This window comes from Euphorbia lathyris, chromosome 2 (genome assembly GCF_963576675.1).
Source record: "Euphorbia lathyris chromosome 2, ddEupLath1.1, whole genome shotgun sequence".
Lineage (NCBI taxonomy): Eukaryota > Viridiplantae > Streptophyta > Magnoliopsida > Malpighiales > Euphorbiaceae > Euphorbia > Euphorbia lathyris.
In genome coordinates, this window is record NC_088911.1 from 90,105,256 (window position 1) to 90,129,397 (window position 24,142).

Sequence of the window (24,142 nt, forward strand, 5' to 3'; positions counted from 1 at the left end):
ATTGACACTTGAGAGGTCAGCTTCCAACTCAGCACTCAGATTTACTCAGTTTCAATTTTAACAGTTTATAAGCTGAGTAAATATAACAAACAACACATGCACATATATATATATATGTATATTGAGAGAAAGAGTTTAGAAGTTACTCAGCACGACTTATCCTGGTTCGGCCTCTCTGCCTACGTCCAGTCCCCAGTTCCTCCTGGGATTTTCAATCCAATACTGAGCTCTTTCAAGGTAGAGCACAAACCCTTTACAAGGCAGTGAGTATGCAAGAGTACGTCCTCTATTCGTCTACTCAGCTCCTACTAAGTACTACAACCCAGCACTTAGATTTTTCTACCACTGAATGCTTACAACCAAGCACTCAGCATACACTCTCAATATAACAATTGATAAAACACTTGTTCTCTTTTCAGTAAAGAACACTTTAGAAGATTACACAGAATCACTCTAGCATTTACACAAAGAATAGAAGATTTGGTGTAAGATCTTTGTATTTGAGTGCTTTGAAGATTTCTCTTTTGGATTTTTCTTTTTGTTGCTTCGGCAATGATCCAAGGCTCTTGATTGTCCTTTTATAGATGGAAATCTATAGATGGATCATTTGAATTGTTTTAGCCGTTAACACCAAAATGGCTCTTTTAGGGAACATCTTCTGGTCAGCTTCAGACTGTTCCGCCATTCCCTTCCTCTGTTTTCTTCAGGTGTCAGGTTTTGTCTTCTTGCATCAGACTTGTCTTTTTGTGCCAGTTGTCTTTTACCAATAATCCATTGACCCATGTTTCTTGGAATTAGTCTTCTGTGTATTTTCGAGGCTTCAATTATTGGTGCAGAAGATTGGCAGACTTTGTCCTTTAGTGAACGGATCCTTCATGCTGTCCTGACTGTCACTCAGCTTCACTCGTTATCTTCGAATGTTCAACTTCTATGCTGAGTTCCTTCTTAGTCAGCTCTGTTCTGTTTATACGATTCTAAAGGAGTCTTCTAATTTAGTCAGCTTCGTTCTGGCAACTTTGAAGAAGACTTCTGAGACTGAGTTCTACTCCACTCAGCTTCAATTCTTTTATGCTGAGTTCCGTTCCACTCAGCTTGTATTATTTCATGCTGACTTTTGTCATGTCTTACTTTATATATATATTTTTGCACTCAATATTGAACAAACACATTAGTACAATTAAATCAAAGCATTTAAATTTAATTGCCTCTTAATCATGAATGATTTTGTCAAATCAAAATCTTGTGGAAAGGTGTTTCAACACTTATGTCAACCAGCACATTCGTGCTGAAAAAATATACTAAATTTCTGTAAGTTAATTGCTTAATCCGAGATACTCTCATGTTCTACCAGAATATCCACAATATTAGCACACTCTGATAAAGAAGTTCGGAAAAATAGAAAACTATAATGTGGAAAAGTAGAAAACTATCATGTGAGAAACGTTTTGAAATGCAGCTACCACAAACATCTCGCAGTTCAAAATTCTTTATAACATATAATTTAGGGTTAATACACATATTTGCCCCTGTATTGTCACGGATAAATGAATATGCCCTTACATCAAATAAACCCACAAAAGTATCCTGCAATTTTTAAAAAACAAGCAATTATATCATAATCTAATGGTTAATCTATGAGGCATAAATGGAGCTCCACATGGTTAACGACTAAGAAAAATTACAGCCCCACATACACTTAATTTAATGACCCGTCACTTTTTCTACCCAATATAATATCGTCTTATTCCTTAGACAATTTAGAGTGCCTTTTCCTCACAAAATAATCCTTATCCATTTGGTTTTTCAAACTTCTAAATTGAACAAAAAAAAGGTAATCATTTAAATTGATGTATTTCCGTGATAAAGACGAAGAACAACCACAAATAGAGCAAAGAAAAATAAAATTCAAATATGACATCTCTTTCATCTTGATCTTCCGATTTTTCCAGATCTTCTACTCTGCATGAAAATGTAGACCTGAACCCCATCTTCGATTTCACCTTTTCGATTTTTCCTCCTTTGATTTAGTGTCTCCTTCGTTCTTTTTTGTTCTAAGACCAGATTGAGCCGTTGTTCATCGTCTCTCTGTCGTCTTGCAAGGAAGAAATTATCTGGTTCTTCCCCTCTTTCTCAAAGAAGAAAAAGAATGGGTATTTGAGATGATAAGCTAATCTAAAGGATAATTTTAGAATGTTGATAATTTAGCTTATATATCTAATAAGTCCTTAATTTCCATGTAATTTATATGTTTAATTTTATATTAATGATATGTCAATAGCTAATTGGTCACCTAACGATAAGATTAAACGACATTTATGCCTGATAGATTAACCATTAGATTAGGGTATAATTGTTTGTTTTAGAAAAATTTCAGGATACTTTGTGAGTACATTTGATGTAAGGCATACTCGTTTATCCATGATAATACAGAGATAATATTATTAACCCTATAATCTATACAATATACTAAATCTGCAGAAAATAAGCTGATGTGTCGCTGTTTGAAAAAACAAAAGATGATGTGTCATTATGAAGAATTTTGAGAAATTTCACGCTTTCTTTTTGGGAATTTTAAGTTTATTTCTTCCAATTTTACTCACTACCTCCATGTTCCCTCTGTCACGTTCTATCTCTCTGCCCTCTCAACTGCTGATACCTTCAATTTCTCATCATCACTCCCACAATCTATGTAACTTTCTTCACTGCTCCACCAATTTTCTCTCGCTTTCCCCAACTTTCACAATAGCCAAAAAAAATTTTGAAACTTCGGTTATGCCCGAACGGATTCGTTTACACTCGCCTGCGTGATTGTTCATCCTGGTGGTTTTGGCAGGTATTTTCATCTCAATTTTAATTTTTACCTGTTGAGGCATTAGTTTACAAATTATAAATGCATTGAATATATATCCAATTTCAAAACAGAGAGTTTGAAGATGTGGTTGTCAAGGCGGACGGGTTAGGACAAAAGAAAAATTGTAAGTTGTTTCTCCAATTTTTCAGAAATGTATTAGATGCTGAATTGATTTTCTCCTAACCTATCTCTTTTGTCGTTATTGTGTTTTGTTCACAGACTTTAAATGGGTTCATCGTGCGAAACTTCTCATCCAGACATGCAATCAAACCAAGGTTTCCCTCCTTTTATAAATCTTATTTTAATATATATTTTTCCGAATTTCCAAATTGCTGGTTGAATAAGGTAATGTTGTCCACTTTGATTGTGATATTCATTTGTAATTGAAGTTTCACTCTCTGTTCTATTCAATTACAAAACCGCTCTTTTATACTTTTTGTTTGTGTTTCTGTAACCGAAATTGGGGTATTAACTGTTTGTGAAAATTCCCCAATGAGAGTTTTTTGTAATTAAAGTACATATTTTAGGGATAAGAGGATATGTATCCCAAAGTATTAATATCAGAAAGCCAACTACAAACTTCTTAATTATTTTACCTTGTAAAGTATTATGTATCCCAAAATTGATTTATTTCAAAATGTTTTTACAGATCTAAATTTTCAGGAACAAAGTTCACAATGCTCAACTATGACAGCGGGATGATGGACACTTTCTATTAATTTTTAATAAGCATGTAAAAACTATGACAATTCCTTTAAAGAAGTATTTAATAATATTGATTGAACTATTCATTATTCATTAATCATCACGTTATATTATAATAATTATATATCCATTAAATTTTAATATATGTAAAATTATAAACTGTAAACATGTACATTATACGAAAATATAAAAGACAACCGTGCAAACACAGGTGAAAAACTAGTTTATTAGCTAATTGGTTACACAATTGTTTAATACATAGTCTTTTTTTTTTGTTGTAGTGACGAATAGTTGTATCTTTGTAGATTTCGTCAGCTTTTTTTTTTTTTTTTTTTTTATTTTTATTTTTATTATGTATGTTGATCTCAAAAATGCACACGAGTGAGTATATAATATATTCATGTTCTTCTAAACCAAATATACCGGTCCAACATAAACTTTATATTTTGTCCCCATTTTAATTAGCTAGCTTAACTATAGTCCTTTAATAACAATATTAATTTCAACCAACTATTTAATTAAAAACTTAAATTGATAGTAAGATTCTAAAATAATACTGTAATTAGGCCGATAGAATCGTCTAAGATTAATTACGCGATTAATTGGATTTTTATTTATATATTTTCTTATTTATTAATAAACACATTATTATACAAACTCAATTAAAATAGGTATTACATTATCAAAAAATAATAAATATTAAATAATTTAATATAAAAAACATATATATTTATACTATATATTTAAAAAAATATGCAAATAATTATATTACAATACAATAATATCATTGAAATAACTTAAGAAAGTTTAATATAATTCACCAAAAATTATAAAATAATATTTTTAAAATCTTTAACCATAGCATGTAAACAAATAAAGAACGTAATTACATAAAAAATATTCGAAAATAATAAACATAATTCGCTAACAACCATAAGATAATGTTTAAAAGGGAACTATAAAAAAATAATAATAAGAATAATACTAATAAACATTTTTTGTTCCTATCACCGCATGAAGCCGCTCAGGCAGTCTAGGCGCTACCTGAGCTGCTAACAACGTCCAAAGGGACTAATTAGGAAAAATTGAGATGTAATCTCAATTTTGAGTATTTAGATCTCCAAACGGTTGTTTTGTTTTAGGTAAATTAAAAGTTTAGGTAATGGTATACTTATTTACTCTTAAAATCAGGACAAACCAGAGACTTGGATGATGATTTAAAGTGAAATTTACAGATTACTTATCAATAAGGGTTAAATTTTAACGGAGTGAAGAATCGAACCTCGAACCTGATAAATAGAAATTCAACTCCTTATTACAATTCGAACCAACCATCATTTACAAATGACAATTTTCTTTAATAGTAAGATTCAAGAATATTTTTTATTATTATATCTGATCCACCCAATATAAGAAGAATATCCTATAAATTTAAAAGGTATACAACGGATACTCAATTTTATTAAAAAATGAAATTGTCACCATTTGAAATCCTCATCTATTTAATCTAAGAGAGTCTAATATAATATTAGAGATTCACAATCCAAAATAATAATAATTAGGCAAAAAGCATCATGAGGCCCCTGATCTTTCATTGTTTGGTGCATTAAGCCCTCGATCTTTTATTTAGACATATTAAGTCTCTGATCTTTCATCATTTGGTGTATTAAACCCTCGATCTTTCATTTAGACACATTGAACCATTGATCTTTATATATGGTTGTATTATGCCCTTCTGTAAATCAATTAATATATAAGTTTATTAAGGGCATGTTTGGTTAGGTTTATATAACTGCAGCGTTTCGCATTTTCTCTGGACACTGCAACATTTTGGAGCTTTTCACGAAAAGCTCTTTTCATGAACAGTTGTTTGTATTTACTTGTTATTGAAAAATTACCCTTCTTATTTCCACAAAATGTGCTTCAATTTTAACATTATTTTTATTTTTAGAACATAATTATCGAAAAACAAGGTTTTATTGTGTTCAATAAATTTTTTATTTTTTATTTAAATTATTTTTATTAATTTGTATAATATATTTTTTATTTTAGAATTTGTTATTTTTAGAACATCATTTGTTGTTACACCAAACATGCCCTTAATAAACCTATATATTAATTGATTTATGGAAGGACCTAATACACCCATATATGAAATATCAAGGGCTCAATGTGTCTAAATGAAAGATCGAGGACTTAATGCACCAAATGGTGAAAGATCAAAGGCTCAATGTGTCTAAATAAAAGATCGAGAGCTTAATGCACCAAACAATGAAAGATCAGGAGCCTCAGGATGCTTTTTGCCTAATAATTATTATTATCTTTTATAATAGTAATTAAAGAAGTGATTAAGCTTAGATAATGAAGAGATTATCTAGAAAAAGTAGGGGAGGTGGGTGTCATAATCTTAGACTGAAAAGACATAGGGAAGTATATTCCAAAATGACTAAGACCCACCACAAATTGACAACAAGGCCCTACCCTTCCTTTTATCTATATGGAATCATTATCTTTAAACCTCTCCTATTTTTATCTCTTTAATTGCCTTTATTCCTTTCTAAGTAAAGCGTACAAATTCACTTACTCTATTTTTCATTATCATTACTGCTTATTTTTGTTTTTCTAAATCCATTTTTAATTTAAATAACACAACGCCTTTTTTATCAACGATGCTTTCACTAAATTTATTATACATCATATTAATTTGTCCTTTCATTTTTTTTAAAGAAAATGTTAGCATTATTCGGATTATAGACCGAATAATAATTATATTCGTAATAGTAATGGGCTGGATCCATCTAAAATGATAAAGGATTATATTAGAGTTTATCCTAATACTTAAACCATAATCTCATAAGCTCTCTAATCATTCTAAGAGAGATAAATCAATTGTCTCCTTCCGACTCACTCTCTCCGCGCTACCCTCTCTCTCTCTATGTTAGCTTTCCATTTGGTTGAGATTTTATCAATTTTAATATGTGAAATAGATCAAGGCAGCAAAGACTAACATTTTAAGTATGTCAGAAGGCCAATTGTTTTAACCCTATTGCAAATTAATGTGAATTGTCTTATGGTTGGACTGAACATTTCTATTTGTAGAATATGTTTTAACTTGCAAAATCAGAAGACCGTCACTAACTAGCCGTGGATAATATGATGCTTAAGTACGTGATTTACTTAAGACAATGGTTGATGATATAAAATAGTAAGTAATAATACTTAATGTAACCATACCTCAAAGTAACTAAGGTCTTTATATAGGAGAAAAATAGTCCTAACCGAGACATAACTAGTCTTTCTATTACCTAATCAAGGAGCAACCCGAATAGGTTAGGAACCTCCAATATAGGAGTAAAGCACGCCATCTATGAAAACCTAATCAGAATAGGATTGTAACATCCTCAATAGAATAAAGATAACACGAGTCCCACTTCAGATTTTCCATCCGGTTGGAAAAGTTCGACATTGACATTCAAGCCAAACAGGATGGTAAAATCTAGCATGTCATCAAAAGCGTCCCGAGAAGGTAGAGATAGTATCGATACTAAACCTTAACCCTATGATGATATACAACCGATAATGGATATGCAGATATAGTAAAACTTGAAATGGATGAAAAATAAAAGAGTTACAAAAGTCAAACCACCCAAAATAAAAAGGCCAACCTTTTTAAGCGGATCTATATTAGGTCACGAAGTATTTACAAGATTCATTGTACTCTTCATGAGCTTTCCAATGCACATGATGTCTTAATTGGAGGTCTAACGAGAAATTTATGACATTTGGAAGTTTTGGTCAAACTCGAGAAACTCTGAGTTTAATATAGAAAGTTGGAGTTTGATAGTACTAGAATAAGTCTTAGAGGCTTGAATATAGATTACATTAATCTTCATAAAATTTCCAATCATACTACTTACACGGAATTTAGAGTTTGGATGAAAAAGATATGTCATTTGAAAGTTAGAATGCACGATTAGGTAGTCATATAAATTGTTCTAGAAACTATAAGACAAGTCGGTTATGATGAATTCAGAATTTGCTTTAGGTATCTTATGTTGATTTGTCTCATGATCTCAACGTTTCTAACACAATCGATCGTGTATCATTCCATTGTTGGATGAAAATTTTATGATCCAGCGAAGTTTGGAAGGCTATCAAACAGTTCTATGAGCCTCACCGCCCATAGATGGTGGGTTTTCGAGGAGACCGTCCTCGATCTGTCACTTGATATAAAATGAAATATTGGTGTATTTAACTCGTGTTTGGATTTTAATATTGGTGTCATGTAAACCGTTCAAATAAAAATTGATAGTTTATTAATAAACTATTTATTAAAAATAAAAATATTATATTTTTAATTTTAAAATACTTTTATATATATATATATATTTACAATATTAAAATTAGTTAGGAGAAACCAAATAATTGAAAAAAAAATTAAAAAATACATATATAAGCCTCGTGATGATTTGAATCTCCACCTTAGAATTCTAATAAGCCTAGATCTAACGGTGAATGAGCAAATTCTACATGCTCATTAAGGTGTATGTGATCAAGACTGTATAAAAGTATACTTTTAGTATTTAAAATAGGCTCAATGTATATTTACACCCTCAAACTTTAACATGTTTTGTCTATTGGCAACCCATAACTTTTAAAATAGCATATCATATACTTATAGTTAGCTTTAAGAACATATCACACACCTATAGTTGGCTTTAAAAATCTATTATACACCTATAGTTGGCTTTAAAAACCTATCACACACATAGAGTTAGCTCATTAGGACTTCCTATATATAGAATCGTTGACCTATTATATATTTTTGATAGATGAGGTGACATGTGCGTGTCATAGAAAATAAAATGCATGAGTTTGTTCTGTATGCCACCTTATCTGTCAAGAATGACAGATTAACGATTTTGTATTCAGGAAGTCCGAATGAGCCAGCTATAAGGATGTGATAGGTTTTCAAAACGAACTATAGGCGTGGAATATGTTTTAAAAAGCGAACTATAAGTGAGTGATATATGTGTTATTTTAAAAGTTCAATTTACCAATAGATAAAACTTATCATGTCTAAAGGTGTAAATATATATTAAGCCTTTAAAATAATAGTATAAAATTAAAGCTCGATTAGGAAAGTGTAAAATATGTTCAAGTTCAGGTACCATAAATATAATTTTATCATTAATGAGAAAAGGCAAATTAGTATTCTACAGAGAGACTAAATTATTGAGTAGAACAAAACTTATATTCCAAATAATATTATTACTGTAATTTTGTAAATATAATGACTAAACTGTATATTAGGAAAAATTTGAGGGACTAATAAAATATTTACCGTAATTTTAAATATAGTTCGTGCCCATAAAATTGACAAACGAGTACGAAACTTGTTGACCACGTAGTTGCATGCCAATCACTTATATATTATTATTATTATCATAAAACGGCTTGATTTGCTTCGATTAGTGACAATTTTAGGGCTGAAAATGGGCATAATGAGAATGAAGAATAACTTTTTTTCATTTTTGTCCCTAAATATTTGGGAATATCCGATCATATTGTCCTATATGAATCTATGAAATTTCTCTCTATTTCCGGACCTGAGGACAGCAGCAACTCTAGTATTTTAAAAGTCCTAAACCAAATTTTCATATATTATTTATTTATATTTGATAAATTTAAATTAACAGAAATAAAATTTAATTAATTCTGATTGGATCAAAAATACTAAATAAAAATCAATCTGTTTGCAATTCAGAGAGAATGAAGGAATTAGAATCTATGTTATTGTTAGGATAAAAACAAAAATAAACCTTGTAATTTGACATTTTCGTAAATACAGTCTCACAGTTTTGAAACTTCCAAATAGAAGTTTATGGTTTGTGCAGTTTGTAAATTCATACATTCCGTGAGATAAAATTGTTTGAATTTATCCCAAATATGAGCGATTTGTAGCAATTAAATAGGATGACTTGCAAAGTATCCAACATAAGTATATAAAGCCCGACTTTACATATTATTTAAACTACAAGTATTTTTTGACTGAAAAATTGACTTGCAAATCTTTTAACTATAAAATGCACAAACCACATACCTCGATTTCCAACTTTTTAAACCACGTGACTGTGCCTGCAAATCAAACAAACCACAATGTTTTTTTTTAATATACTTTACACTTATTTTAAAAGAGAAATTGTGAAATAAATTTTGAAGGCCTTCTAGTGAACTATTATTGTTGAGAGCTGATGACCGAAAACAAAATGTGTGATGTTTTATTTCATTTTAATATACTTGTTTTCTATATATGATATATATTAAATTTAGTTACATGATATCTAGAAATTTTTTAATAATTGTAATTTGGATAATTATTGAATTATAAATAAAATAATTTTTGAATTGAAGGACCCATAAATAGGAGGCCATGGGCGTCCGCCTATGCCGGCTTTTGCCTCACCTAAGGGCTGGCCCTGCCTGAGGATTTCCAAGGGAATATGGATCCACAAAGATTTTACTTTTTTTTTATTATTATTTTTATTTTTATGGTTTAATACCTTCGACAACCGGTCTTTTTTTTTTCACTTTCTCCTTAACTTAAGAGACACCTTAATACCCTCATTAATTCAATAAATGTAACATTTTATGCTCCTTATATGCCTACATGAAATTGAGTATACCTTCCAAGACACCTTTCGTATCCTGATGTGATCAATTTCTTCATTATTTTGAAATAGATATATCAACCTAAGGAGCACAAAGTGTTAATTTGGTGAGTTGAGAGAGCTAATAGGATGCACAAGGTGAGTTGACGGGAAAAATTAGTGTCATATAAGCACATAGAGGGACACGAAGTGTTACATTTGTTGAGCTCGGGTGACTAATAGATTGCCCACTAAGTTGAGGGGATGAAGTGAAAAAAATGACAAGTTGAGAGAGCTAGGAAGGTATTAATCACTCTGAACTTTTAAAATAATCTATCACACACTTATAATTGACTTTAAAACATTATCACACACCTGTACTTGCTTTAAAACCCTATCACACACCTATAGTTGGTTCATTCGGACCTCCTGCATACAAAATCGTTGATCTGTCATCTTTGATAAATGAGGTGGCATGTCATGCTATATAAAAAAAAACGTGTGAGTTCGTTCTGTATGTCACCCCATCTATAAAAAATGACAGAATAATGATTTTGAGTGCAAGAAGTTTGAATAAGCTAACTATAGGTGTGTGATAGGGTTTGAAAGCCAACTATAGACGTGTGATAGGTTATTTTAAAAGTTCAGGGTGCCAATAGACAAAACTTGCTAAGTTTAAAGGTGTAAATATATATTAAATCAATTAAAAAATTACAGAAGTATATTAGCGAAGCTTGAATCTGTATCTTCAATATAATAAATCGTGATAGCGCAATAGTAAACAATGTTTGAAACTGTTTTTGGTAAAACGACGAGAAGCACATTCCATTCAGAATTGACTTTATAATCTTTTTCGCCAGAAATAATTGCATAATCTTTCAATGAGTATCTATGTATGTATTGATAGACAAAACTCTTTTATTTTTTCATTAAAAATTATATGATAATAGTCATGTAACATACCACAACCATACATAAAGTGAGAATGAAAAAAAAAAACTATAAATAAATAAAAATTACCAAATCTAGAATAATAGATCAATCAAAAATTTATTCAATAAAAAAAAAAAAAAGCAAAAAAAAAAAAAAAAGAGAGTTTATCTTCCAGTTAATTCCATGGATAACAAATGTTCCCATTCTCAATCTCTGCTGGATGGAAAATTCATGCCGCATTGACACCTTTGATTTTTATTTTTTTATTTTATACATATAGTATTAATATAATTAATTAGAGACGTTTTGAAAACAATGCAGTTGAAAATTCATAAACCCAAAAAGAAAAAGAAGGATGAATGAGCCATAATTATAAAAGCAAAAAGACTAAATTAATCAGATTTTGCCATTATGGGAATCAGGAATTTAGAAGAATTTGGTTGGCAATGAGTTGGGCTTGCTTATGTGGCCCTGTCCAGCTATTTCCCTTTCTTTCTTAAGAAAAAGTCTTTTATGAAATGTATAAGTTTGATATGATATGAATCATCTATCTCAACTGGATTAGCTGTAAATTATGGTTGGCTTTCCATCATTTCTGTTTTTATTTTCTAAATATATTGATTTTGATTTGGTTTTATTTTCAACTTTCATTAATTAATTCAAATGGAGATCATTCATTTAATTAATATTTCAATTTTATTTTAATAATGGAATAAACTATTTTTTGGCCCCTTAATTTTATAGATTCTACACATTAAGCCCTTGAAAGTTTCAATTTAATACATCAAATCCCAGCAATTGTATAAAAGTCCAATTGAAAATTAAAGGCGTAAAATCCGCAACGTTAAGGCCCAAACTCAATATGCGCTTCCTGTTTTTTTTTTTTTATTATAATTTGGATTATCCCTTTTAATATATTTCATAAAATGCATTACATGAATTTTATTTAATGCGAATTATTGTTTTTTGAGATGTGATATCCATGTTCGTTTAATAGCTTGATAAAAAAATATTTATATTAAATGGATTACAGTAGATATAATCCAATATAATAATGTGTTTTCGGGTTATCAAATATGTTGAGATTGATTGAAACGGAAGAATGGACAAATATTGTATATTGTAGGTAACAAATTAATTACATTGAGACACGCTGGAAGGAGATACGATAATCCATGAACTAATGATGCGAATAAAGAATTGACTTGCAAATTCATAGAGAAATTTGATAAATTCTAATGCAGTAGCAATTTTGTAATATTTGTCAAATTTTTAAGTTTCGGTTTTTTTTTTCTGAGTTTTCGGGTTCTATTTTAGATGGAAACAGGCCAACAAGCAAAACGAACGATTTTTTCGTATGTTTGTGCTATTAGTATGTTTAATGTGTTATTATGTTATTTGTCAAACAAATATAATTATATATACTTATAAAAATGAAAGCTATGAACAATGCAATTTCTAAATTTTTTCCAAAATGTTCCAATTTTAGCCTTACAGCTTCTTTCCTTATCTGTGCTTGCGATTTTTCATTTTTTTCCCAAACTACTGAATAGCAAAACGGTGTCGGTTTTGCATTTGTGCTAGGGAAAATTACACCCATGGCCACTGAACTTTAACTATTTGTTTCCTTATCTCATTCTTAGGATACATTACTCCCATGGCCATTGAACTTTAATCATTTTAACATTGTGGCCACTAAACTTCAATTCTTAACGGTATGACCACTGAATTTTACAATCTTTTACACCGGTGGCCACTCAATTTTAACTAACTCCTCAAAATGACCGTTAACAACCTCAAAATGAAAATATTCAAGAATTAAAGTTGTTCCAAACGACCTTTACCATAAAACCACATTTTGTATTTTCCAAAATCACAAGTTTTTAATCTTTTTTTTTTCTAAAAATTCATTATCTCTCCTAACAAAACATCTAAATGACCTAAAAACGAAATTTTTTAATATACATATAAAATTGAAGAATGTGAACAGTAGAAATTGAGAATTTGCGCCACAAATTTTACAATCTTACGCTTCTAACATATATTACAATATTAGCCCTCCAAATCCCTCCAAATTAGTCAAAAATCATTTCCTATCCTTTTAAATGACTTTACACTTTTGTCCCTCCAATTACCTCAAATCAAATGCCTCATCTACCTAACACCAAAACGGCACCGTATACCTTTTCAATACCAACTGTACTTTTTGTCCCATCTTTCCTAACTATCCTAGACATGAAAAGTTTTAGTATTTTGAAAAACTAAGAAAAAAATAGAGATCAACGCTTTCACAGCGTAGCTACTAAAAATATATATATTTGTGAAGGTTAATTTTATATAATTTTAAAAAATATTTTTTATTAGAAGGTTTTAAAATTCACATAATATATCCCTAGCTCCCTTAAGTTGTTTAAAGTTGTAATTAACCCATCAACTTATTTATTTGAAACAAATAACCTCTTAAATGTCACATGATGGCAGTGTGTGATTGGCAACACGTGATATTAGAAGGTTAGTTGTAATTTTCTGAAGTTCCAATCACGTGCTGCCATGTGATATTTGATAGGTTATTTGTTCTAAGTAAGCAACTTGAACATGTTAGTTTTAAGATTTTGAAATTCAGAGGGTCAGTGAAGCTACATGACTCCTTAAATATATGAGGTCATCCTCAGCCTTTAAGGTATCTTTTTGGTGAATTAGCCATTTGTTTACATAGTATTAGAGTCATGGTTCAATGTTGGGCCCTAATGACATTAGCGTCACGCACCAAATGGATTGGATGTGATGAGGCATATTAAATATCCCACATTACTAAATTGAAAAATTATATGACTCCTTATAATATGTGAAGCAGTTTTAACTAGACTTGTTCATGGGTTGGACCGGGCCGGGCTCGGGCCGGGCCTAATCGGGTTTATCATGTAATTACTTTGTCCAAGCCCAGCCCAACCCACACTATATTTATATCGGGCTCGGGCCAGGCTGGGCTTGACTATGAAAAGTATTTCCCAAGCCCGGCCCAACCCGCCCATCTAATATATTAATATTAAAAAATAATTTATTAAATTTTTTTCCTTCATCAATGTTTTCCAGTGTTCTGCCTAGTATTATATTTCTTCAATTACCATCTGAACCTTTTTTATAAAATCCATCTAACTTTTAAAATTCTGATTATACCTTAAAAAACTGATTATACTAATTAATTAATTTATTCTCTATTTGTTATTTTAAATTTTAATTTTTTTTATCTTATTTCAATCTATCACTCCAACATACATGTAATTAATAAAATAATTATATATATATATATATATATATATATATATATATATATATATATATAACATAAAATCGGGCCGGGCCGGGCTCACTTGGGATTTTGAGACAAATCCCAAACCCAACCCATTTTATGTGCGGGCTTAATCGGACTTGGACCGGACCGGGCCAAACATTAAATATGAATGTCCAAGCCCAACCCATGAAGGTCGGGCCTGGGCGGACCAACGGGTTTATGAACAGGTCTAATCTTAACCATCTGATGTACCTTTTAGAGTGAATTAGACATTTTTTTTATAGTTAATTGCAATTTTTACCTCGAGTTCTATGATCTTATTAGAATTTTTCTACTCTAACAACCAAGAAAAAAAAGTATTTACAAAATTTTATTTTTGAGTTGGCTGCTTATAATTTTTGGATTGTCAGATTTTTAAGTTCGGCTATTGATTTCGTTAAGTAGGTATTTAGTGGAGAAAATCTTTATAGTTTTAGTTTTTTTTTTAAAGATATTTTAAGTTATTATATATCTATTGTAAGTAGAAAATTAACTACCACCAATCACGTGGTTAAAGTACAAATCAATTTAATAAAAATTATCAAGTAATTTTTTTCCGAAGCGAAGCAAAGGTATCTTTCTAGTTTTGGAAGAGAATTACTGGTAAATAAAAAAAACTGTTATTGGTTGAGAAGCTTGACCTTTTAATTTTCTAGCTGTCTTTGACGAATCGATTAACTCACCTTTCTTTTTCATTCAAAAACTAAAAACATAAGTTCACAGAGAAAGAAAAGAAAATTAAAAAAATAATCATATTCAGTTGACCAGCAACGCCAACTGGACTTGAACAAGAAAACCAACTAATAAAAATAAAATAAAATCAAACGGAGCCATTTATTAATATCTGGATATTTGCTGACTTAGTATAATATAATGCACCTAACAACTAAAAAACAAACAGAAAAGTAAAATAAAATTCAGTTTAAGAGTTTTTTAAAAAAAAAAAGTGGAACTAAATTATTAAAAGAAAGTGGGAGACAGAGTGCTTATAGTTACAATACCAAATTAACAAAAAGTTGAGTGACCCAATTCAACTTTTACAATATAAATAAATAAAGTCAAAATCAAATGGCTATTCCACACATTTTCTAGAACTGGTCAAGTCTTACATACAACCTTCATCAATAAAATCCCCAAAACTCCAACTTTTTCTTTCCAGGAAAAAACATGCAAATCATTTCTCAGCAATATAGCCAAGAAAAGCTGGAATTTCCGACGGATAATGAAGGAATTCAGGTTCAAAGATATAGCCGGAGTGTTATTTCAGCGTCGTCTCCGAGGGTGAGGGTACGGTCAAGTTGTACGTGTTCGAATCGGCCTGGTTCAGCAAGGTGTAGCCGCCATGGATATGTCGTGCCTGGTGATAAGCTTAGAAAGTATAGTGCTAAGAAGGAGATTATACGGAGGGCGTTATCACCGCCGGCAAAGCGTATGAGTCTCCGCTGGTGTAATTTCCGGCCCACTCCTAGTCGGCTTTCTAATATGTCTATGGCTTCTTAATGTTTATGTCCGGATTACTTGTGATTTAGACAATAGATTAGATTTCTAATAAAAAATTATTAAAAAACATGTAGATTTTTATTGGAAAGAAATATCACATATTTTAGCTCCTATCTTAATGTTCTTTATCATTTTAGTTTTCAAGCTCTATTTTGGAGGAAATTTTATAAATAATTCAAAAAAGCGGTGGCACCTTTAAATCATATTCACAGTTAAATTAATTTTTGTTCGTTTATTGGTTGATAGACAACTCAAATGGTTAGAAAATCTTTACCGCTCGACCAGATCGCTTGAGTTTATATATATATATATATATGGCTAGGTTGACCTCTTGCTGGTACTACTACTAAGAAGCCATTATGAGAATTAATTAGATCCACAATAGCAAATTAGGAAGATTATGATACTGGCCTAGAGCTGCTCAAGGCAGGATATAAACTTGGTTGGGCTTTATATTTGTCTCAAAAGTCCCCACATCTATATGCATACATTTGATTTTTTTTTTTTATTTGTTATTATTTGAGTTTTGTTGAATTAATTGATAAAATTTTAATTTGATGCATTTTTTCATTTATAATTATAGTTTAATATATAAATATATTAGTTGAGCGGACCGAATTGGACTAAATTGGGCTTGAGAATTAACTTTCTTAGCCTGGTCCAACATGGTCCGAGCTCGATCTGAAAATAGTGTGAGATGGATTGAGCTTCAACAAGTATTTATATGCCAAACTCGATCCGACCCATCCTATGAAAAAGTTTAGCGAGTAGACATTCTAAATCTCATTTTACATAATTCAAGGGTATTGACACTCGTTTAAATTAAATGAAATAAATAATTGATAAGAGAGTTTATAATTCTGCCTTTAAAAGAGATTTGGACGTTTTGGTAAGTGGATTGGGAAGGATATGTTCGACAATGATGTATGTGGGTGAACACCTGCAAAACAAATGAAAACGCTTAGTCAGATCCTCTACGAGAGATACTGTGGCGTTCAAGTTAGTTATTATCTTAGAGAGAGAAAGTAAATATAGAACGTAGATTAAGAAGCTCCGAGGAATAATGTGTACCTTTATGAAGGGAGTTGGATGTATTGGATTATGAACGAAGTCGAGAAAGTCACATTTCCTCATTAGTGAGGCGTTATCTGCGCGCCTAATGATTCCTATTTAGGAAAGGAATCCTATAACTGGCCTTATAAAGGGAAAGATTCTAGAATCGCATTCCAAGATATCAAGCAAGCATGAGGAATCGATCCGAGTCTGTTTAATACCAGATCAAATATTCACTTATGTTATTCTAAGCCCCCCATAAGCTGAGTCTAGTCTTTTAAGGCTAGAGTACCCGTTGTTTCTTCCTATGGTCACACGTCGTTTCATTCCTTTTGAGTTATGGCTCACTAGTTGAAACGTGAGACATGCCCTTTTGAGGGTTTATGAATGTGAAATGTTGCCTTCATCCCTTATAAAAGAGAAAAATTACGTGAACCTCATCTCACCACCTTTTCAGAAAATCTAGAATATTGTTCTATAATTGTCATCTTTCCTCTTTTTCTAAGGAAACAAGTAAGTTTCTTCCTCTTCTCTTTTGATTTTCTTCCATCCTCTTCCATAAATCTTGAAACAAAATCCCTTTCCTCTAAACCCAAGAAGGTGACTCTGAGGATCGAAAAAGGGTTTTCTCTGTAACCCTAAAAAGAATTGAACAATGGAAAGAATTGTATCCCTAGCACAAAGAATGTAAATGCAGAGTTTCGAAGGCCACTAAGAGGATTCATTGGTAGTTAGCAAACTTCTTCATCCATATTATCGACAATTTCATCTACCTCCTCTTTGAGCCACTTGATAATATGCTTGATTACATGGGGCTATGCCCAGTGCAAGTTCATACAAACGTGTGGATGGAATTGGTGGATACCTACTGAATCTGTCATGGACTGGGCATTGTCTTATTTGGGTGACTTTTGAGCAATATGGTGTCTTTAGCTATCCGGCTGAAGACATATGACCATTTCTACTTCACCGAACTAATTGGATTCCAGTATTTTAAAGGTTGAACCTCAACAGACAATGGCTGGAAGGACAAGTATTTCTTCATCAAATTGAATGATGATCAAAAGTTATCCTCGTGAAACCAGGGAGGGAATGAAGTGAAAGTGGTGAAAGCCGATTTGACAGATGTAGAGAAGGATTACTTAGTGATTATGCCATGTATCCTTTATAAGAGATGGAAGTACAGTTTTATTCTGAAGTCTTTTTTTAGTACGACTATACTAACAACATGTGACATGGAGAATCAAGAATTCACTTTATTTATAGAGGATGAAAAAGGTACCTCCTCTTGACTTTTTTTCTCCCATCTTATTGTAAAGTCTTTTCTTAGCATGACTAATGATAGTTTGTTGTATTGCTTGTTTTGTTAACGATATCTACACTTGTAATGATATTAAACATTATACTTGTGTGAATTTTTTTAAAATATTTTTAATTGATTGAATTCATTTGATATAAGCTTCAGTCGATTTCATCCACTTTCATTAAATTCCAAATGAGGTGAAACTGTGTTGCATTTTAATATAATGAAACCTTTTTTTAACATTGTTTTTAATATTTCTTTGTTATTTCAACCAGTTTGATATTGGTTTCAGCTTATTTTGTAAAAAATTTGGCTCAATTTCATCGATTTTCATTTGATTTTGCAAGATGTAAAATTTGGATTAAATTAGTGTACTTTTGCTTTGTAACATTTTCTATAAGCATATAAAAATTGTTAAAACATTATTTTTAATTTTCATATATGTTTTTAATTATTTTGATATTTAGTTTCAAAGAGTTTCATTCCAATGCAATCAATTTCAACCACTTTTAATGGATTTTAGAACAAGTGAAATTGCAATGTTACCATTCTGAAATTGATGTGAAACCGTATTGGATATTGATTTTTATGTTTTATTGTTTCAATGCCTTTAAAATGAGTTATAGCCACTTTCATTTGCTTTCATTCGATTTCATCTACTTTCATTGAATTTTTTTTTTAAAGCTGAAATCGATGTTTTTAGTTGTTTGAAGTTGTTTGATGAGTTTATTAACCCATTTTTTTTTTTGACAACCAAAGAAGCATATATTAAGAATCAAGAAGAAGCATATTACAAATAAAATCAGGGGGTACAGAAAACCACTCACCCCGATGTAAAGGTAAAATACTATTTCTAGCTAACAAATGAGCAACAGAGTTTGTAGAACGACAGACAAATCGAATAGAGCAATTAAAAAGCTCGTTCAATGAAAAAGACAATCATTGGCTAAGACGTTAAAAGGAGATGAAACCTCTAACGGGCGGGCCATAGACTGTATCACCATCAAAGAATCTGATTCAATGATTACATCCTTCCATCCGCGTTCTTTGATCCAATTGAGAGCTTCACGGACCGATAGCGCTTCAATGAACGATGCATCATGGTAATTCTGTAATATACCATTTTTAGACGCAACAAATCGGCCCAACTCATCCCGAACGATACACCCAAACCCAGCCACATTCTCGTTCGCAAATGATGCACCATCCACATTTAGTTTTAGAAAGCCTGTTGGAGGACGCTGCCACACCGTCGGACTTGGCACAGCCGGACAACCTGAAGGAGAAACTGATGCCTACGCTTTCTTCCATGCCTGTAGAAAGGAACCGGTCGAATGGTACAGGATCGAGGAGTGTGAATCCTTCCAATTCCACACAATGTCGTTTCTATAACACCAAATAATCCACCATAAAACCGCTACAAGCTCAACAAGCTCCACCGGTTTAGAAAAGATCCAGCCCCAATAATAAAAAATGTTATGAAATTGGGTTCCCACATCCCCAATAGGCAAGAGAGTCCAAATAGCTCGAGCCATATTACATTTGAGAAAAATATGATAAGAATCTTCCACCGCCCCATGACAGAGCTCACATAAATCTGAGATAGGAACCCTCCGGGTTTTCAGCGCGACTTTAGAAGGGAAACAGCTAGCAAGAACCCGCCAAAGAAGGTTCTTAACTTTAGGGGGCACTTTAAGATTCCAAACTTTATTCCAAACTGGAGAATTACTGAACCAATTTGTTCCAAATCCAGCCATAAGCTTTCGGTACCCACTTTTAACTGTATAGTTGCCCCGTCGGTCATCCTTCCAGTACCACCCATCATGATCAATCCGATTAGATAAGGGGATACGGAGAATAAGTTCTGCATCCCGAGGGACAAAAATGCCCGAAACTAACCCAACATCCCATGACCGCCGACCCTCCTCCATAAGATCAGCCGCCACTTCCACCCCTAAACCATCCAATTTTTCACTTTCAATATATGGGAAATGATCGTCAGGGAGCCACGGGTCATCCCAAATTCGAACCTCACCACCCGCCCCTACAAACCTGCGAATACCTGACTTTATCAACTTTTGAGCACCCATAATACTACGCCAGATAAAGCTAGGCCCATCAGATAACGATGCATCAAGAAAAGAGCTATTCGGATAATAAAGAGCTTTAAAAACTCGTGCCATAAGAGACTCAGGATTTGAGCTAAGTCGCCAACCTTGTTTCGCCAATAAAGCTAAGTTGAAATTATGCAACTTTCTGAACCCCGTTCCACCAAATTTTTTAGGGCAGCACAACTTATCCCACGATTTCCAGTGTAAACTACCATTACCTGAACTATCTGATCCCCACCAAAAAGAATTCATCAACTTTTCAAGATCATCACAGATATTCATAGGAAATAGGAAGAGACTCATAACATAAGTAGTAAGCACCTGCACAACAGATTTGATCATAATCTCCTTTCATGCTCTTGATAGAAACCTGGCTTTCCAACTCTTTAATCTAGACCGCACCATGTCCTCAGCAAAGCCAAAAATCTGTGACCTATTCCTTCCTACCACCGAAGGTAGACCCAGATACTTATCCGGGATGGCTACAGTGGAAACGCCCAAGATATTACTAATTTCTGCAGACCCACCATCTGGACTCGACTGAAAGATATAGAGGATTTTGATAAATTTATTTTCTGTCCAGAAGCACACTCATAATCATTTAGAGCTTGTTTAATTGCTGAAGCTTCTGATCGATTGGCTCCAAAGAAGAAGTAACTATCATCAGCGAAGAACAGATGAGAGATTGCTGGCGCTTGGTCCGCAACAACACAACCTTGGATCCGACCCTCTAACTCCAGCCGAGATAAGTAGAGAGAGACCCTCCGCACAGATAATAAAAAGATATGGTGACAGCGGATCCCCTTGATGGAGTCCCCTCTGTGGAACAATAGGGCCCACTACATGCTTTCCATGGACAACCCTATATTTAACCTTTGTAACGCACTGCATTAATAGGTTAACAAAGCTTGATGGGAAACCAAGTTTCAATAACATCTCCTGAAGAAATCTCCATTCCACCCTGTCATATACTTTAGACATATCAAGCTTAAGAGCAACCATACCACTTGAAACCCTTCTAGTCCTCTGATGGAGATAATGATTCACCTCAAATGCCAGCATAACATTATCAGTGATTAGTATGCCTAGGATAAAGGCACTCTGGGATGGAGATATAAGAACATGAAGGACTTTCTTTAACCGATTAGCTAAGACTTTAGAAACAATTTTGTAGATCACATTACAAAGAGCCAAAGTTTGTAGGGAGCGGGAATTCAGTTATAAAAAAAATATGAAATGAATGTTTTTATTAAGTGTTTGATATAATTAGTTAGTGAAAATTAAGAATGTTGGTTTTGATTTTATGATATTTTTTTTAATGTGTTTAGTATTTTATTATTGAAATCCTCCAGAAAAACCTCTATTAAATTTTGGGTTACATTGATGAGTCCAATGGAAGTTGCTCTCCTACTCTCATCCGTCAGATACATTATGGAATAGTTCTAACATCTACTTTTGCTTAAGATGCCAAAACTCTGTTTTGTTCACATTAAAATTTGAATAATAAATAACACTGAATGCTAAAAAATTGTTGAATTCCTAATTGTCTCTAATACTCCTTTAAAATTATATTAAATTCTGATTGCTGTAAAACTACCATGAAAACATTCAAGTAAATATTGGAGATTTATGAAAAATTGAAATGATTGTTAGAACCTTTTTGATGTAAATAGTCACAAAAGTTGAAAAATGTTCTAAAAGCTCGTAAAACCTAATTTATTTTAATGAAATAATTTATTTTATTTTTCCACCGGAATTGATTAGGTAACATCTAATCACATGTCTCATAATAAAAAAAACTACAAATTAATCCAAATAAGTGAGGAATGTCACGTGACGTATTGATTGTCAATTAAAATATGTAGTTCCATTTTTTTTAGTATGGCAGTGGAGTTGACTTGACATTGAGATATTATATCAGCAATTTCGGTAAAAAGATGATTGAAAAACATTCAAAATGACCTTATTAGGATAAAAATAAATTAAGTGATTCTATTGAAATAAATTAAACTTTTGTGACCTTTTAACATATGGTCCATATTTTAGTAAACGGAAACTAATTATCCACCGTTCTCTTCATGAATGGGGTAGTGTTAAGTACAAATATTCCTTTCTTCAAAAAAAAAAGTACAAATATTCCAATTTTAATTATTAATCAATAGTAATTGTTATTCAAGTCACAAATTGGAAATATGTAAAAAAGAAATAAAATACAAATACAAATAATGAATAAATAAATAACAAAAAGTTAAAACCCATATATAAGGTTCAAAAAAAACCCATATAAAAATTTGTTTACAATCCGATTAATTAATGTGATCCAAAATGAATATAATTTTTCTGATGAATTTGAATAAAAATCCAGAGAAATTGCAACCCATGATCAATGATTCAATAAGACCAGACTTTGTGCAATGGATCCAACGAAAACACCAAACAATGAACCTCCCTCGTACTCGCGAGTTATCACTATTCTCCAGCTTATCACTGAATTTTCTTCTAACTTGTACGCATACAGATCTTCTCTATACTCATTGCTGTATTCAACCACCATTATTTCACCATCCTTTCTACATCCTAATATCTTCGGAGCCATTTTCCCTCTCGAATCATCTTCACCTTCGTTTCTACATCCTAATACCTCCGGAGCCATGTTCCGTCTCAAATCATGCCGGAGAGTCAAGACCCTAGCCCATGAATTCTCAACCCCATACTTCTTCATCAACCATAAACTACTCTGTTCCGATCTCGAATTCGAATCAAACAAACCAATTGTTGAATCTTTGTACACAATCGGAGATATATCGCTCCAAATTACTTCATCATTATCCCCTAAATCTTTTGGTAACGTAATCTCGCTTAAAACCTCATCGCCTAAGTCGAACTTTAGCAGAATCGGGAATCCAGATTCTTTACAGGCGATACAATGTATGTCTCCATTAACAAAAGCCTGTGAATTCTCCGGAGGAAGAGATTTCACTCGCAGATTGCTTTTACTCGCAATTTTATTCCATGAATCAGATTTTAGGGAAAATACCTCAATTTGAATGCCGAGTTCTTCAGAAGACTCTAATTTCACAAACTTGTAATCATCTGATACAGAATCGTAGCCGAATCCGATGAAGAAATCGTCAGATCTGACAGTAGTGTGGTTAGAGTTGAAGTCGGAGAGGAGGAAACATCTATGAATTGTTGGATTCCAAAGGATAAAAGCGTTTGGAGTGGAAATAAAAAGTAAACCGTTAATGGAAGCAAGGACATTATATGATGTTTTTCTGAAAGGGAAATTGACCAGTTCAAAGTTATCGAACTTTTGATCATCTGGCTCCAGATGATAGCAGCACTTTTTAGTGGATGCATCGAGGCAGATGAAGAAGATGTCTTTGATCGGCGTTGAAGAATTGAGGTGGGTGGAGATAAAAGATGGGCTTTTGATGAAGGAGTTCCAGTGCTTGCAGACTGATGTGCAACCGATTAGGGTTTTTATGGGGTAAATTTAGGAAGATTTTTCCGATTGCATCATCAGGCAATGAATTGAAAGATGAAACTTCTGAGTTTATCGCCGGCATCTTAGAGAGAATAAGTAATCGGAAAATAAATGAATCAATTATAATCTCTTATGGTATGATATGATTATCAACATGTCAAGTTATATATATATATATATATATATATATAGTAAATTAGAATCTCTTAAACCTTATG

The 24,142-nt window shown here is 32.1% G+C and overlaps 2 protein-coding genes and 1 long non-coding RNA gene across 3 annotated transcripts; 2 read left to right on the forward strand and 1 right to left on the reverse strand.

The window, feature by feature from the left end:
* Nucleotides 1-1,468: 1,468 nt before the first annotated feature.
* On the forward strand, nucleotides 1,469-3,441 carry LOC136220681 (uncharacterized). The gene is made up of 3 exons (XR_010684666.1): nucleotides 1,469-2,833; nucleotides 2,923-2,975; nucleotides 3,071-3,441. It is a non-coding gene; the product is annotated as an uncharacterized lncRNA (long non-coding RNA).
* Nucleotides 3,442-15,540: 12,099 nt separating this feature from the next.
* LOC136220682 (uncharacterized) lies at nucleotides 15,541-16,083 on the forward strand. Its single transcript, XM_066008475.1, has one exon. The coding sequence runs from the start codon at nucleotides 15,638-15,640 to the stop codon at nucleotides 15,968-15,970; it is 333 nt and encodes a 110-aa protein (XP_065864547.1). The 5' UTR covers nucleotides 15,541-15,637; the 3' UTR covers nucleotides 15,971-16,083.
* A 6,614-nt stretch (nucleotides 16,084-22,697) lies between these two features.
* On the reverse strand, nucleotides 22,698-23,933 carry LOC136217225 (F-box protein CPR1-like; the record flags this gene model as incomplete). The annotated part of the gene is made up of 1 exon (XM_066003821.1): nucleotides 22,698-23,933. A coding segment is annotated over one exon (1,113 nt), but the record flags the coding sequence as incomplete, so codon positions are not given.
* Between the last annotated feature and the right edge of the window lie 209 nt (nucleotides 23,934-24,142).